The following is a 16505-nucleotide window of genomic DNA, read 5'->3' as shown; positions in this document are numbered from 1 at the left end:
CACACTCACTTTTTCAGGTGAAATACTTTTTTGCAACTTGACTAATGGAGGAACCTGTTTTTTTTTATTCTTTCATAGCCAATTTCTACTTCCTCCCTAATCAGCTTGATGCTCTGCTATGTGGAAATAGTTCTGACTCAGGGTAAGTCAACACTTTGCTCGCCAAGCCCATGCCATAATATATATGTGCCAAGTTTTCAAGAGGTTTTTTAGGGTCTGCAGAAGAGCTGAAGAAAGGTGACTTGACAGGAACTAAATAAGTATCAAGACCATAAACTACAAGGAGACAAAACAGGACTAAACTCCAATAAGGGCTTCATGAGACACTGGTTGATATAATCAAGGTGAACATATAAGTGAAACGCATAAAGGAGGGAGTATCAAAACAACCAAGATAAGAAGAGAGATTGACTCATATATGGAAACCAGGAATCAACTTGACAACTATGAACATTTGAGACAGATGACGCTAAATTGTGCCAGGACATTAACCTGACTGACGAGATTGTGACTATGAAGACTTAACAGACACAAAAGGACAATTCCTTAAATATTAGAACACAAAGAACTCCGAGTGGATCAGACATCAGAGAAGTACGCAGTGAAAAACAAACCACAAAACAAGACACCGGGACCCTGACAGGCTTCAGATGCAATCAAAACTCAAAGCAGAAAATAATGATGCGTTGATCATTTCCACTGTTTTGTACTGCCTTTCAAACATTCCTCGATATGAATGTGGTTTTCTGAATCTGCCCTGTTGCCATCAGACGTGTTTATTTGGACACAAACGATGGGAATTAAAGTATGATCAGACTCAAAATGCTTCAAATAGATTGTGCGTCGATGGGGTTCATTCGGAAAGGAACGTAATTTCAATCAAGAAGCTGCTTATTCAGAATGGAGTCGACGTACACATTTATTCTTGTCGTCATATCTCCCTAGCTGGGGTCAAACTACCTTTACTGTGCAGGTTTGTTACATAATGGGAACGTGTGATTGTCTTGCACATTATTTTGAGGAAAAATGGCTGCGCCAAAGCACAACTGGTGAATTCAGAAGACAAAGCTGTTCTCAAACGTGTAAATGTCTTGTTCTGATCCAACTCTGGACAAGGGAAATGTTTCTCAGGTGTTGCAGTTTTTAAAGAAAGATTGGCCTAAGAGTGTTTCACTACCTAAAGAAACTTTATGTGGGTTATTTTAAAACCTACATTACACTGAAAAGGCTAGCGTTAGCGTTTATCTAATACATTGGTGGTATAGAAACTCAGAGAAGTAATCTGCACTATTGGCATATTTTCAAATTCGGATTGTGCTCGTGCTATATGTGCTATATTGTGCATTCACATACACAGTCAGAGCAGTCAAACATGTATTCATAATTGATGAGTCAGAATTGCTTCCTTTTGAAAAGGTTATGAAATATTTAAGTTAATCATATCAATATCCCACTCCTAACACTGTACATGAAAGCATGCATGCGCAAGCAAACAACAAGAAAAACAATGGTTTTGCAAGGTTATGTTCACGGTCACGTTGCTATGAAGGTGACAATGTCAGTATCTGGTAATGAAGATCAGTCATACTTTAGGTAACACTTTTGTATTGTTGCCATTTTCTCCCAGGCGATGTCCAGAAGGCTTTATGTGTATGAAAGCTGGAAGGAACCCCAATTATGGTTACACCAGTTTTGACAGCTTCGGGTGGGCTTTCCTCACACTTTTTCGCCTCATGACCCAAGACTTCTGGGAGAATCTCTACATGCTGGTAAAGAAATGCTTTTTAGAATTACATGTCTCCCCTTGTTGTCTGATTGGTGCATCGTTATCTAATGGAAAATGGCTTCTCCGGATGCCACAATAAAACATACACAATACATGGAACTAAGGATTTTGTCCCAACATATTTACACATTTACCTGTATGTCAAACGCTCAGTTCCTGAGTCAGCAAAGCTTCCTCCCGGCAACCTCCTTACACTTAGGCTGGGCAGCTTGTTTCATGCACGGCTAATTCCCGAAGAATTTCACAAGTCAAAGTCATGTAGTATTTTTAGTTTTGAACCAGTTTCTATACATATATATATATATATATATATATATATATATATATATATATATATATATATATATATATATATATATATATATATATATATATATATATATATATATATATATATATATATATATATAAACTGGTTATGTGTGTGTGTGTGTGTGGGTGGGTGAGAGAGAGAACAAAATAGAGAAGGTACATAGTGTGTGTGAAGGTTTTCCTGGAGGAAGCCTTGAGTTAAATATAGAAGTGCCAGTAAAACTGTGACGGAGAACGATTCCATTTATATGTGATCAGATAGGATTCTTAAAAAGACACAGTTATGAATAACACAAGTTCTAATGTGCCTTTGTTTTTCCTCTCAGACTCTGCGAGCTGCTGGAAAGACCTACATGATCTTCTTTGTGCTGGTCATCTTCGTGGGCTCCTTCTACCTGGTGAATCTCATTCTGGCTGTGGTGGCCATGGCATACGAGGAGCAGAACCAGGCGACAATAGAGGAGGCGGAGCAGAAAGAGGCTGAATTCAAGGCAATGCTGGAGCAGCTCAAGAAACAGCAGGAGGAGACACAGGTCAGTCTCACACTCTCTGAAACATTTTCATCTTTATCATTTTTCCGTATCATAAAGCTTTTATTTTCCTTTCAGGCTGCGGCCATGGCGACATCTGCCGGCACGGTGTCCGAGGCTGCACTCGAGGATGAACGAGATGGGCATTTGTCCCGCAGCTCTTCTGAGGTCTCCAAGCTGAGCTCCAAGAGTGCCAAAGAGCGTCGCAATCGCAAGAAGAAATGGCGTCAGAAAGAACAAGAGAAAGAAAAGGGCGACAGTGAGAAAGTGGTGAAGTCGGAGTCGGACGACGGCAGCAAGAAAAGCACCATTCGTTTCCCTGGCAGCCGATTGGGGAGGAAGACATCTATCATGAATCAGGTGATATTTTCAAGAAAGTCTGCAAAGTTCACAGGCTGTCACCTCCATCAGAATGATGTGTTCAATTGCTTCAGATCTACGTCTGGTCTGACTCAAATGCATTCAAAGGAATTAAGTTGCCTTTAGGTTCACAAGCACCTACGAGATCTCTACAGATCCCTCAGGGTTTGTTTTTTTTCTTGTTTTTTATTTCCAGAAAACATTGACTGCCCCTGAGTGGTGCTTTTTGTTTTAGTCAAAGCGGTACCAGAAAAGCAGTATGATGTGTGTGTGTGTGTGTGTGTGTGTCGCATGTTTGCAAGTATGCGGGTAATATCTTTATTGCATTTCACCTCTCTAATTTTCTCTTTTCTTTTTTTATTTCTTTGGTGAGTCTTGTTCATTTTTATTATTCTCTGATTTACCTCTCTTTATTATTCACACACAGGCTAAATCCTGCAATTTTAATAACTCCCTGACTAACCCTCGCTGTGACGGCTTCTCTCTCTCTCTCTCTCTCTTCAGTCGCTACTCAGTATCCCAGGCTCACCCTTCATGTCCCGCCACAACAGCCGCAGCAGCATCTTCAGCTTCAAAGGCCGCTCCAAGGACATGGGCTCTGAGAACGAATTTGCAGACGACGAGCACAGTACAGTAGAGGAGAGCGAAGACCGAAGAGGCTCCCTGTTTATCCCTTACCGTCGCAACAGCTACAGCGGCTACAGCCAAGGCTCATCCCGCATCCATCCGCTGGCACCCCACTCTGGAGGGAAGAGGAACAGCACAGTGGACTGCAATGGCGTGGTGTCTCTCATCGGCCCTGGGCCCGGCAGACGGCTTCTGCCTGAGGTGAAAATAGATAAGGCAGCCACTGATGACAGTGTAAGGACGTCCATGGGACACCAATACAGTTTAGGCATGATGGTGGTGGTGGCCCTGGTATCTGCAGCTTCTCCTTCACAACCTCTCCCCCTTGGCTCTTGTCCCTCTTTTCCCTAAAACTCAATAACTCTCTTCCCCTTCTCTGAATTTCTGTATTCAACCTTATTATTTTGTCTTACATCTCCAGCCTGATCTAATGGCCGGGTTTTTTTTTTCTTCGTTTTTTTTAAACACATTGTGAAAACACTAATCAGCCGACCATGTCCACAATCATACCACCTTTCCAGCATCATGGTTGATATTTTACTGGGTAATATTCAACACTTGCAATAATAATAGCAATATGTCAGCAGCCTCTCTTCTCTCTTCCTGACAACTGTATCATAAAACTTGTCAACAAAGTCATCCTTATATATAGGGTATAAGTGCATTTTACTTTTAAAGAAGAGTCTTTACTTTATAGTCACACTCCCTCATTATTGAAGGCTTTACACATCCTCATCCATCCTGTCTCTATCCCTGCTCTGATCGACCTCCTCTACCTTGCTGTCTCTCCTTTTCAGTTTCACTCTTCCTCTTTCTCCGATCCCATCTCTTTTCTATTTGTCTACTTTCTCTCCTGCCTCTTGAACAACTGGATGGTGCAACAACAACCCGAATTTCTTTCTCTCACAATATTTCTCCTCATTCTAGCTAGCATGGTGGACCCCTCTTTTATTCTCAACCAACTGACCCGCTTTTACCTCTCTGAAAATGTAGCATGATGGAGCAGCAAATAGTGTCTTGATTTCCCCTCTATCGTTAACATGCATGTCATTTGCATGCAGTTTAATGTGACAAAGGAATTGTAGTCATGCTATGTAGACGTTAAAAGTTTTAACTTAAATTCTCAAATAAAAGCCACTTTTGTATTGATGGTCTCCTGTTAAAGTGGAAAAAAGTCTGGGAAAAAAATGCAGTTAAAAAAACAAAGAAATAAAGAAGACAAAAGGAAACTGCCCCCCCCCCCCCCCTCCCAAAAAAAAACAAAAATGCTAAGAACATTAAACTAATCATCATGAGATGCAACTCTTTCACAAACATTGAAATATCTTTGAATCATTTTTATATTTTAGCTTCATCATTAATCAGTAACATATTTTAGATGTTACTATGACGTTGCAGCTGGTTTCGTAATGATCATTTAATGATTGTTAATCTGTTTAAGTTAAAATCCTCTTAGTAGCATGAAATCTTTTATTGTTGACTATTTGCTGCAAACATTTATCAAATGTTTTCAATTCAGTTATATATTCTATAGACTAATAAAAAGATAAACAAAGTATGATTTTAAATAGTTTTAGAAGGTTTTTACCATTATTGTTATTAAAATAGTAGTTTGTTTTCCTATGGTCGTATAGATGTAGTTTATAAGGCTTGATGCTATAGTGTTGCCAGGGTGTGTGTTCAGGAATGCTAAATTAAGGCAACTATTTGAGAATTTAAATCATGAGTTTGAAATATGTTTCATGACATGTTGCAGGACATTGAAGTAAACAAAATAGGCCATATGGGTAAAGTATTTCATTGATTGCTGTGAATGTGTCAAGCTTACTGAAAGTTTTTGCATTCTTGGCAGCATGAATTTGAGTCAGCAGTCCGTCTGACTGACATTGTCTCTTTCTGTGAGCGCAGACTACAGACGTGGAGATGAAGAAGAAACACGACTCTCTCATGGTATCAGTGGATCAGCTCAACTCCTCCTTCAAAGGAAAAGAGCGGGCCAACAGTCAAATGAGTGTAGTCACCAACACACTGCTAGAGGGTAAAAAGACTGGATGTGTTCCTATTTTCCCTGTTAGAAGATTTAAAAATAAAAATAAATAAATAATAATAATTAAATGTAAACCTTGTTGCATAGTATGACCCTTATTAATATGTCATGTGTAGATACTAGAAAACTGTTGTCTGCTTCTTTTTAATGGATAATTCTTTAATTTCAAAGCGATCCTATGTCGCCTCTGTAGCGCAGTTGGTTGTAATCATGAATGTGTCGTATTTCTTTGTTTCCTTGTCTCTCCCTGCAGAGTTGGAGGAGTCACAGAGGAAATGCCCTCCATGCTGGTACAAGTTTTCCAACATCGTCCTCATCTGGGAGTGCTGTCCCGTTTGGCTTAAGATCAAGCACATCGTGTACCTGATTGTCATGGACCCATTTGTTGACCTCGCAATCACCATCTGTATTGTTTTAAACACCCTTTTCATGGCCATGGAGCACTACCCTATGACTGAAAACTTTGCGGGAGTCCTGACAGTGGGCAACTTGGTGAGAAACTGCAAACCTCCATTTGCTCTTTTTTTCATCTTGAAGCTATTTATTTGTGTCATTTTTATTTAAAAAAGAAAAAAAGAGCTTAAAGCTATGTACCTCATTATCTTCCAAGAGTTCCAGAAGCACCACAGTTAGCCCCACCTACATGACCTCAAACCAATTCATTTGATATGTGCACTTAAGAAAGCACATGCTTAGAGTATGCAGGAATCTGATGGGGTCTCATTAAAGATTTAGGTCAATTTTAATGTAGCCAGCAAGCCTGCTGCTCATACTCCCATCACCCTCACTTAGTTCACACACCCTTCTTCCGCTGCAGCTCACCTCAACTGTACTCAGCTACTCAGCACTCTCTCTCTCTCTCTCTCTCTCTCTCTCTCTCTCTCTCTCTCTCTCTCTCTCTCTCTCGCCCCGTCCCATGACAGATTTTTGGTAGGATCCTTTTTAACTAAATTTGTAGGAGTCATTATGCTTCATTGTGCTCTGCCCTTGCGATCAGATATGACTCTAGCACAGCTGTCTGAGGGCAGCAGTGATATTGGCACAGTGTCAGGACGAAGACAGGAAATGAGGTCATAGACGCTGGCTTGCTGACTGACTGAAACAGGTATTGAAGCCAGAGGAGTCTGCGTAGTATGATGGATGGTGCAGTGTGAATCACAGGGTGTTCTCTGCAGCGCTGATCGGACACATGAGCTGCTGTTGGGGGCTTGTATAGAAAAAGCATAGAGTACTACAAATCCATAGAAGATTTGCTGCAACACAGCACAATTTCTCTTTGATATTGCTGTGCTATTAGAGTCCTTACTCTTCACATATCCCATGTTGTTTTGGAATAGTGTCACGTCAAACAAAAAGTCGTCCAAGCAAGCATTTTATTCCATTATAATAGTTTGGATTTTTAGAGTGAGGAAGGGTTTGAACAATTGAAGGTTTTTTGTTTTTTGTGTGTTTTTGCTCTCACTCATGTGCTATAATTGTTGGAAGTCCATTACCTTTAATTAAAGAATTTGTCAGAATTTGAATGTAACAATGGAATAATAATAATAATAATAATAATAATAATAATAATAATAATAATAATAATAATGCTGATACTTCCTAGTAACAGCTCCATTGTCAACTTAATTCCACTGCTTCTAATAATCCGGTGAATGAAGTACTTACAAGTCACACCTTTTCTTTCTGTTTTACCAGGACTTGCATAGATTTAATTAGTTCAGCTATGTGATTTTTTTTTTTTTTTTTTTAACAGCATACATGTATTTAGACATAGTTGAGTAATTCTGTGTTATTGTTTGTGGGCCTGCAGGTTTTCACATGTATATTTGCTGGGGAGATGTTTGCTAAGCTGGTTGCCATGGATCCCTACTACTACTTCCAGGAAGGCTGGAACTGCTTTGATGGCTTCATTGTGACTCTGAGTTTAGTTGAGTTGGGGCTGGCTGATGTGGAGGGTCTGTCCGTGCTCAGGTCTTTCCGATTGGTAAGCAACATTAAACTATCTTCTGATGGCGCGGTAGAAGAAGAAAAAAATGTGATATAATCCCATTTTCTCTTTCTCCTGTAGTTAAGAGTCTTCAAACTGGCCAAATCATGGCCCACCCTCAACATGCTGATCAAGATCATTGGTAACTCAGTGGGAGCGCTGGGTAATCTGACCCTGGTGTTGGCCATTATTGTCTTCATCTTCGCTGTGGTGGGCATGCAGCTGTTTGGCAAGAGCTACAAGGACTGTGTGTGCAAGATCGCCGCTACCTGTGAGCTGCCACGCTGGCACATGAACGACTTCTTCCACTCCTTCCTCATTGTGTTCAGAGTGTTGTGTGGGGAGTGGATAGAGACCATGTGGGACTGCATGGAAGTAGCAGGACAAAGCATGTGCCTGATTGTCTTCATGATGGTCATGGTGATTGGAAACCTGGTGGTGAGACACAAATTATTCATTTACCAATCATAGATTCTACTCAATATTAGTACCTTACACTAGTTATCCAATGTAGGATCAAAAGTTTAAATATATGGTGGGTTTCTCTCCAAGGTGCTGAACCTGTTTCTGGCTTTGCTACTGAGCTCGTTCAGTGCAGACAACCTTGCTGCAACTGATGACGATGGTGAGCCCAACAACCTCCAGATTGCAGTTGTCCGCATTAAGAAAGGAATTGCCTGGTTCAAGATCCAAATGCACGTTCTTGTAGCCACCGTGCTCAAGAAGGTAACATATCATTAAACATCTATATGCATGAGCAATTCTTTTGTTGCCTTATAACCTGATGGTTTTCACATAAAGTTCAGTTGTTTTTCTCCTATGATGCAGTTTTTTTTGTTCTCTAATCTAATTTTTGTTTCTACTATGGCTATCACTCTGAATAGCCACCAGAAGAAGATGAACAGAAACCACTGGATGAAATGTATGAGAAGAAGCTTAACTGCATCGCAAACCACACGGTTGACATCAACCGCGAACTGGATTATCCTAAAAATGGCAATGGCACCACCAGCGGCATTGGAAGCAGTGTCGGAAAATACATGATTGACGAAGACTACATGTCTTTTATCCACAATCCCAACCTCACGGTTTGTGTTCCTATTGCTGTCGGCGAGTCAGACTTTGAAAACCTCAACACTGAAGACTTCAGCAGTGAGTCAGATGTGGAGAACAGCAAAGATGTGAGTAAGCGTGACTGCTATGTGCATGTGGATAGGAACATGACAGTATTACCTTTGCTTCTGCCTTTATTGATTGGTGTACTAAATGAAGGTAATTATAGATGAAAGAAATGTCCAATTGAAATATACCGTGAAAGAAAATTTCCAGTCTTCCAGTTGCCTTGTGGGAGTAGTGACTATAGTGATTTTTGCTACTCAAGAGAAGGGAAGCGGGCAGCGTTACAGGGATATCATTACGAAACAAAAATTGTACTCACGAATAAAAAAAAGGGCACAAATTTGTAAATGAGAAACTAATGTCATTGTCATCAATATTGGCCAAACAACATAAGAGTCACATCACGAGCATAGATAGATATGGCAGTATCTGTGTTTGCAGAGAGGTTTGTATGGGTCACCTTGACCTGGTTTCTTGTAAGAAGCAGAAAGACAATGCAGCTGCACCACGATTGTACCTGTGCCGGGCTCGTATTCCACTGGGCCGCCTCAACCAACCACACAACAATCTTCCCTGAACCACAGCTCGCCACAGGGCACACTGCAGGGAGACACAGAGAGAGCCGCTAGCAACCAATCAGGAAAGCAGGGATCCATCTGGCTGTTTAGTAAAGAGAAGAGAAGAGAGAGTGAGAGGAAGAGGAGGAGAGCGTGCATATGTTCCTTTGCTGTCAATTTAAGATTCTAAAGTGCAGTATCATTCTCCAGTGAATTGCATTGGCCCAGTGTCTGCATGTGCATACTTTACTGAAATAAGGCTGCTGTAAAGCTGGCGTTTTGCTGTTCTGCTGCGCCTGAGACTGACTGAAGACATTACTTGATTTATTGGGAATTGTGAGCTTCAGCAAGATGAGATTTCTGTGTCCTTAACAAGGAGATATTTCTTTTCATTAATTAGCCTTAATAAAATGTTGTCAGCATTAATATATATTTAAATGAATGTTTTGTCTCAACTTACGGAATTTTGTATATGGTACTGACTCTGTTCATCTGCAAGTGCAAAATCATTGTTAAATTCATATTTTGTGAAAAAATGAATCCTCAATCTGTGAGGAATTTATATTTATGCAAGTATAACCGTGACTATTATTACTGCTGCAATAAATCATTGACCAGGTTTAATTGCTTCCTCGTGCCTCTATTAATAATCCTGCAGAACAGACAGTGGTAGCGGGAAAACTAGCTGCATTACATGGCTACAACATGAGTAACTCCAGTAATAAATCATGTTCTGGACATAAACCCCTGAGGGGTATTAATGTAATGGCTATACTGGCACTGTGCCGTATATGTACAGTCTGCTGCCAGCGTCTCATTGCTGAACCTGAACGGGTCTGTTGGTCCTGTGTTTGTTCTAGCTGGATGACACCAGTTCATCTGAGGGAAGTACAATAGACATTAAGCCTGATGTGGAGGAGGTGGCAGTGGTGGAAGTTGTTGAGGAGTACATTGACCCAGAAGCCTGTTGGACAGATGGTAGGTGATCTTGTCGTTATTTATCAGCAGATATGTAAAAAATGTCATCCTCCAATAGACTAAATTATCACACTGTTTAACACACTTTACCAGTATTGGAGTAAACATTGGGCTTCTCGGTGTGTATCAGTGACTTGACCTGTGCTTTTGTTCGTCATCCAGAATGTGTGGCCAAATACAAATGCTGTGACGTCCCCATCACTCACGGCTGGGGGAAACACTGGTGGTTCCTGAGGAAGACCTGCTACCTGATAGTAGAACACAACTGGTTTGAAACCCTCATCATTTTCATGATTCTGCTCAGCAGTGGAGCTTTGGTAAGAGCACAAATACAACACATGGACACAGATCAGCCATAACATTACAACTGCCAGGTTAAGTGAGTAACTCTGATTAACTGGTAGTAGATGCGATATATCAGCCGCTGTGGTCGAAACCTTTTAAAATGGGTAAATTCAGGGGGAACCAAACTGTGATAGCCAGATGACCGGTTCAGAGCATCTCCAAAACAGCAGTTCTTGTGGAGGTTTTCTGCAGTGGTCAGTAAAGAGCTCCAAGCTAGAAAAGCAATAAACACGTGATGGGTTATATATGGCCAAGTTTCCTTGTGCCATCAGTAATCTGGAGACCCCACCTCACAACATCCACTATTAAAGGATCTCCTACTAACATCTTGGTGCTCTTGTGTATTCGTGACTTAAGCTATCTTGGCAGCAGTACGGGGACCTATGCAAATAGGAAGGTGGTAATAATGATTTGGCTGATCTGTGTATGTTCTAGTTCCACTCAAATGAATATTGCGTGTGTGCCACCACTGGGAGTATACATTAATGAAGCAGTTTTTTTGTTTAGGAGACAAGAGTCCTGCTTTGTTTGTGTGATATTGTGTGAGATGAGTTCCTTAAAAAATATTTAAGAATTTGTTCATATTTTCAAGCAACAGTACAATACCTTGCTTTCAACACTGGGTATGTGGAAATCGGGTTGTACTTAAAACCCTCGGTTGACAGTGACATTGTGAAATAAATCCGGTAAATACCAGATTAAGGGTGGGGGTGGGGGGTGGGGGGTGTTCTCCCGGATGTGAACTCACCAATGACTAAAACAAGTATTTTGTTTATCTTACTCATCACTTAAAGATGCAGAGTTTCTCAAGCTCCTCACAGCCTGAGGTGTATCTAATGGTCTTTGCTCCATCCAGATTGCAAATTTCAAATGAGTCAAAATAGTTTCCCAATAGTCCTAAGTCCCCTTTGTTTTTTGCTTTTCCGGGTTTGATTCGCAACATTCACACATCTTTAGATAGCATGTGAAATACAATTGGGGAAAAACAACAAATAAATAAATACACCTCATTCACTTAGAAGGGAGTGAACACCACTTCCTTCGAAGGATGTGAGCAAGCAAGATCCTCTCCTGCTTTTCTTCTGTTACAGCTCACAATATGGCTGCTGCTAATGCACGGCAAAGTGCTGTAATGCACTAACCTTTAAACCAGGAGAATCTCGCTTAGGTTTGCAGCTTTCTGGATGGGGAAGGCCTCCTGCCAAATCAAAACACTTACGTATGTGCTGAAGAATAAACTAAGACAATGAAGCAAGTCTGCAGTCTCTATTAACATGGATCAAGTTTAATTTAACAAGTCATTATCCTTTGCTGTGTACACAGCTGATTACATCATTTGAAATGTTGTCAGTAAAAATGACTAATCCAGAAGATCCTCCACTATTTTCACTTTGAGGCAAAATTCAACTACAATACTGGATTGTTTAGTTTACTATGGATTTTAATCATGATCATTTATCTGTGATAAAGATGCTGCAAATTCAAATTAAACCTTAGTTGCATGATGCTGTTCTGTTGGTTTTTAGGCCTTTGAAGATGTGTACATAGAGCAGAGGAAAACAGTGAAAATCATTCTGGAGTACGCCGACCGGGTCTTCACCTATATCTTCATCCTGGAGATGTTGCTGAAATGGGTGGCCTACGGCTTTGTCAAGTACTTCACTAACGCCTGGTGTTGGTTGGACTTCTTCATTGTGGATGTAAGTACACATGGTTACTGTTTGGTTACATCGAAGTCACTTGGTTAAATTCCTCATCATGATATTTTAATGACTGCAGACTGCAGAAATAATGGCTTTGAGATGTTGCTCCTTGGTCAACTCGGGCAGAAGAAATGTTTAGGAGCCACAGATACAGATGTTTTCGTTAATGCAAGTGCACACTTTGCAATCAGTATCAACAACGCTGAACGAACGCGTCAGTGTTTGGGGATCAATTGGCTGTTTGTCATGCAGATTTAATTTCAGTAAAAACGATAATAATAATAATAATATTTGATCACATAATGGGCTGCAGGTTAAACTTGAATGTTTCTTCTCTGTCATCACGTGACAAAGTTGACCAAGTAGAATAAATTTTCAAAAACATGGTCTTAACATGGTCTTTGATCCTGGAAATTAGAGAAACACACATTTCTTACATTGTTGGGAGTGTAGCTTTTTAGACATGTTTTTTTTTAATTAATGAATGTAGACAGTGAGATATTAGTTAATTACTAGAAGAATTGATTAGAGGGTGTGTTTCCTCACACTGTTCAATGTCTCTGTCATAGCTGTCCACTAGAAATTTTGGGCCCCCTGACAGCAGCACAGCAGCATCCCCGACGCAGTAAATATCTGTAAACCCCGGTACATGTCAGAGCTGCCGTCTAGCTCTGGATACTGAGTCATTTTGTGTTTTCCCACCCGGCAGTAACTGTGGCTCACGTATGGTTTGTCCCTTTCTGTCATTTGTGCATGATATTTATCTCACCTGACTTTCTTCCCGCTCCGCAACAGAGAAAAACAATTTTATGTTCACGCCCATCAGTGCAAGATGACGTCATGGTTAAAAATCCATTGCTGTCCATCGAGTTGAAACTTTTCCTTGTCATTTCATGGTGCTCCTTATTGTTGTGGTGTTGTCTCATAAGAAGAGGAAACGTGTGTAAGAAGTGATCATTTAATTTGAAGAGTCAGAAGTGAGAGACGAAGACAGAACCTGGAGAGAATTCTGGTAGCATTGAAAATGATGATAAGTGAGTGTACAGTAAATTCTTTGTAATATGTTATGAGTTTTCTGTTTTCTTATTATGTTTGAATTTCCAAGTTAAAAAACGATAAACCACCAGTGGACCACTGGATAAGTTTTAAGCAATAATTAGGGACTATGTCATACTTTGCCTTAAATCGTAAGTGACTGAAGTGGCACCATTGTGTGGCTACAAACTATAGCATAATGCATTTGTTTAAAATTCAAAGCCTTCTCGTGTGTCAATCATTTTCAAGCCAAATGTTCAAAGCTTTTGACTTTTTCTCTGGATTTCTGGATTTTTCTTTCACATTAGTTTCCATATACTCTTTGCATATGTGTATTTGATCATTACCCTTTGAACTCCTATATCTCACCATCTGAATGTGGGTTACCACTGTCTGTGATCCAGTATTGACATCCATACATGTGAAAGGTGTCATACACCGATCAGTAATAACATTATGACCGCCGACAGGTGAATGGCAATTGTGCATCAAAGGAACATGTTGTTTTTTTCTCTCAATGTGTCTCAAGGCATTGAGCAAGCTCAACAAGTGGCAAATCCTGATTGATAAGCGATCAGGTATGAGCTCCTCCAAAGATGCGTTGCTCTTACAGGCTGTCCCCAGTCTGCAGTGGCCAAAGTGGTCATGAAAGTGGTCCTAAGAAGGATGAGCAGTGAACCAGCATCATGGATTTATTGATGCATGTGGGGAGTGACAGCTTGCCTGTGTGAGCTGATTCAACAGATGACTTAATGTAGCTCAAACAGATGTTACCATTGATTCTGATAGAAGCACAGTGCATCCAGGGTAGTCATGTATGGCTCTGCTCAGCCACAAACCATTCAGGCATTCATATTGTTAGAACTGGTCGGTGTACTTCTATGTGATGACAGTGGACTAATGTTGTGTTAAGTCTCCAGAACTCGTCACAATACCCACACTTGCAGTGTTAGTCAATTCCTGTGGGTGTGACACATTTTCAATAAACGTTGCCTCGTCCACAACCTTCAAACTTACTTTTGGGAAAAGGAACAACTTTGGAATATTTACTGTGAAACTATAGGATTGGTGTGGGTGTGTCATAAACGAATGTCTTTCCCAAAGATCAGGAACTTACCTCAGCTGACACGATTATCCAGAAAATACTGTCATAGTTTCAGCTCTTCAGTTTTCCAGAGGGACATTTTCTTCCGTAATGTCAACTGGTCAATAAAAAATCATTAGGATTTATCCTGTGAGGACTGTGGGTCTGAATAGGTAGCATATTTATTGGAGTTTTTTAAACACTGTGAGGTGTAAAACCACAACAACAGTGTCACCAATCCTGCCACAGATGGGTAATTATATTTGCAAGTGTGTGTGTTTGTGACTGAGTCTTCACAGAAATACATGCATGTCTGTGTATATGTGACATACAAATTTCAGAATATAGTGACGATAAATGCACATAGAACTGCAATTCAATGACAACTGTATTTCTAATTATTTTAGTAGGTACTTTTTGAGCCTATCCTTCATTATTTGTATGTGTCCGTGTGTTTGTTTCTATTGTTTCTGGAGCCCATCCCAAGTAGCTTTTTAAGATCATTTGTCTCGCCTAGAAAATTCACATTTCTCCAATACATGACAATTACACACACCTTACGCTCTGAAACAACCTATTGTAGTTTCTGATTTTTCTTCCCCTCCTCAGTTGTAGTTGAACTTGTTAAATCTGTTCCTGCATCTACGTGAGAACGGCAGCAGAAAAACCCAAGAACTCCCTGTAAGAGCTGAAATGGTACTTGATGTGTGTCCTGATTTTATAAGCCTGAATTTATTCTGAAGAGTGCTTTGTAGTTTGAGGTGGCAACAGTGGGCCACCATTTTTTTCTTTCTCCGTGTAATGTCACATAAGCTATGCCCAGATGTAACAAAAACAATACAAAAAACATTCTCATTGGTCAGCTTTTCAGAAACATTTCTTTCAGTATTTCTGATCCTGCTAACAAACTCCAGTGAGTGTTTGTAATTTGACCCCTGCCTCATCGTGTCACAAGAGGAGACACGATGTGTCCGAAAAGGAGAAGCCCAAGTTTTCTCTTCAAATGAATTACTTGATTTACTTGATCATTGTACATTTCAGCCATGTTTTTTTCTCAACATGTGACAGAAAATTCTAGGCATAACAGCCCCCCTTTAGGTAGTGATAGAGGTGAGGGTTAGTATTATCTCACTAATTCTGTATAGTTTTGTGTATAGTTTGTAGTAAAGAAGTGCTATATCACATGGTTTTGATCATGTGTCCATAAGATTAAAATTTGTTTGTACATCGTTATTAGAAAAATGTGTTGCCAAAGAGTGATAATAATCATCAATAGATTAAATTATGGTGTCAGATGATAAAATCAAAGGACATCAAATGAGGAATCATATCCCATAATTTATTGTTCACTTCCTGCTCAGGAGCGTGAGTCTAACCCTACCCCTACCCCTAACCCTACCCAGTGCTTTAAGTGGGCCGGTATGCACCGGTACGTAACACCAACACTTTTAAATTTTACTCCTCAGCATACCAGAACTTTTTTCTCGTGTATGGCGCGTACCGAAACTAATTTCCGTACCATAAGCCGCTACTTTTTTCACACGTTTAAAACCCAACGGCTTAAACAATGATGCTGATTTGTGGATTTTTGGGGGATTTAATATTTGGGTGATGAGTTCATGTGCATCACGTAACTCCGCCCTGCTGCGCTCTGTGGCTGAGCAATCGTCCTCCTCAGAATAAAATCTCCTCTTCTCAGAATCACAATCAATAAATACTTAAGTTTGTGTATTTTTGCAGTAATTCACTTGCCCTCTCTCCCTCTCCCTCTCCCTCTCCCTCTCCCTCTCCCTCTCCCTCTCCCTCTCCCTCCGTGTTTAAAACTAGTTTTTTCTTGGAAAAAAAAAAACACAATCCCACAGTGAAATTCATGCACTGTTACAACCTGGACACATGTGCTTATAGACAAGTGTGGCCTATACTGTATATGTACAAATGTATTTTTTCTTTTTAAATATGGTGGGTGCAGCTTATGTTAACTTTTTTTAAATAGTCTACACTACACTGTACTGTCTGTTGCCCATATTGACGTGAT

At 40.2% G+C, this 16505-nt stretch overlaps 1 protein-coding gene across 1 annotated transcript in view; it reads left to right on the top strand.

Annotated features, from left to right (window-relative positions):
* The window catches only part of scn8ab (sodium channel, voltage gated, type VIII, alpha subunit b), a 48341-nt gene that overhangs the window by 22098 nt on the left and 9738 nt on the right, over window positions 1-16505 (top strand). Inside the window, exons 8-21 of the mRNA XM_080462235.1 lie at window positions 79-142; window positions 1628-1769; window positions 2425-2631; window positions 2707-2988; window positions 3493-3816; window positions 5524-5653; window positions 5916-6154; window positions 7473-7646; window positions 7731-8087; window positions 8202-8375; window positions 8534-8830; window positions 10186-10303; window positions 10466-10620; window positions 12175-12348. Coding sequence (XP_080318361.1) covers window positions 79-142; window positions 1628-1769; window positions 2425-2631; window positions 2707-2988; window positions 3493-3816; window positions 5524-5653; window positions 5916-6154; window positions 7473-7646; window positions 7731-8087; window positions 8202-8375; window positions 8534-8830; window positions 10186-10303; window positions 10466-10620; window positions 12175-12348 — 2837 coding nt within the window. The remainder of the gene's footprint in view (window positions 1-78; window positions 143-1627; window positions 1770-2424; window positions 2632-2706; window positions 2989-3492; window positions 3817-5523; window positions 5654-5915; window positions 6155-7472; window positions 7647-7730; window positions 8088-8201; window positions 8376-8533; window positions 8831-10185; window positions 10304-10465; window positions 10621-12174; window positions 12349-16505) is intronic.

Source organism: Lipophrys pholis, assembly GCF_963383615.2.
Source record: "Lipophrys pholis genome assembly, chromosome: 4".
Lineage (NCBI taxonomy): Eukaryota > Metazoa > Chordata > Actinopteri > Blenniiformes > Blenniidae > Lipophrys > Lipophrys pholis.
Note: the sequence above shows the minus strand (reverse complement) of the source record. Positions and strands in the feature narration are given on the sequence as shown.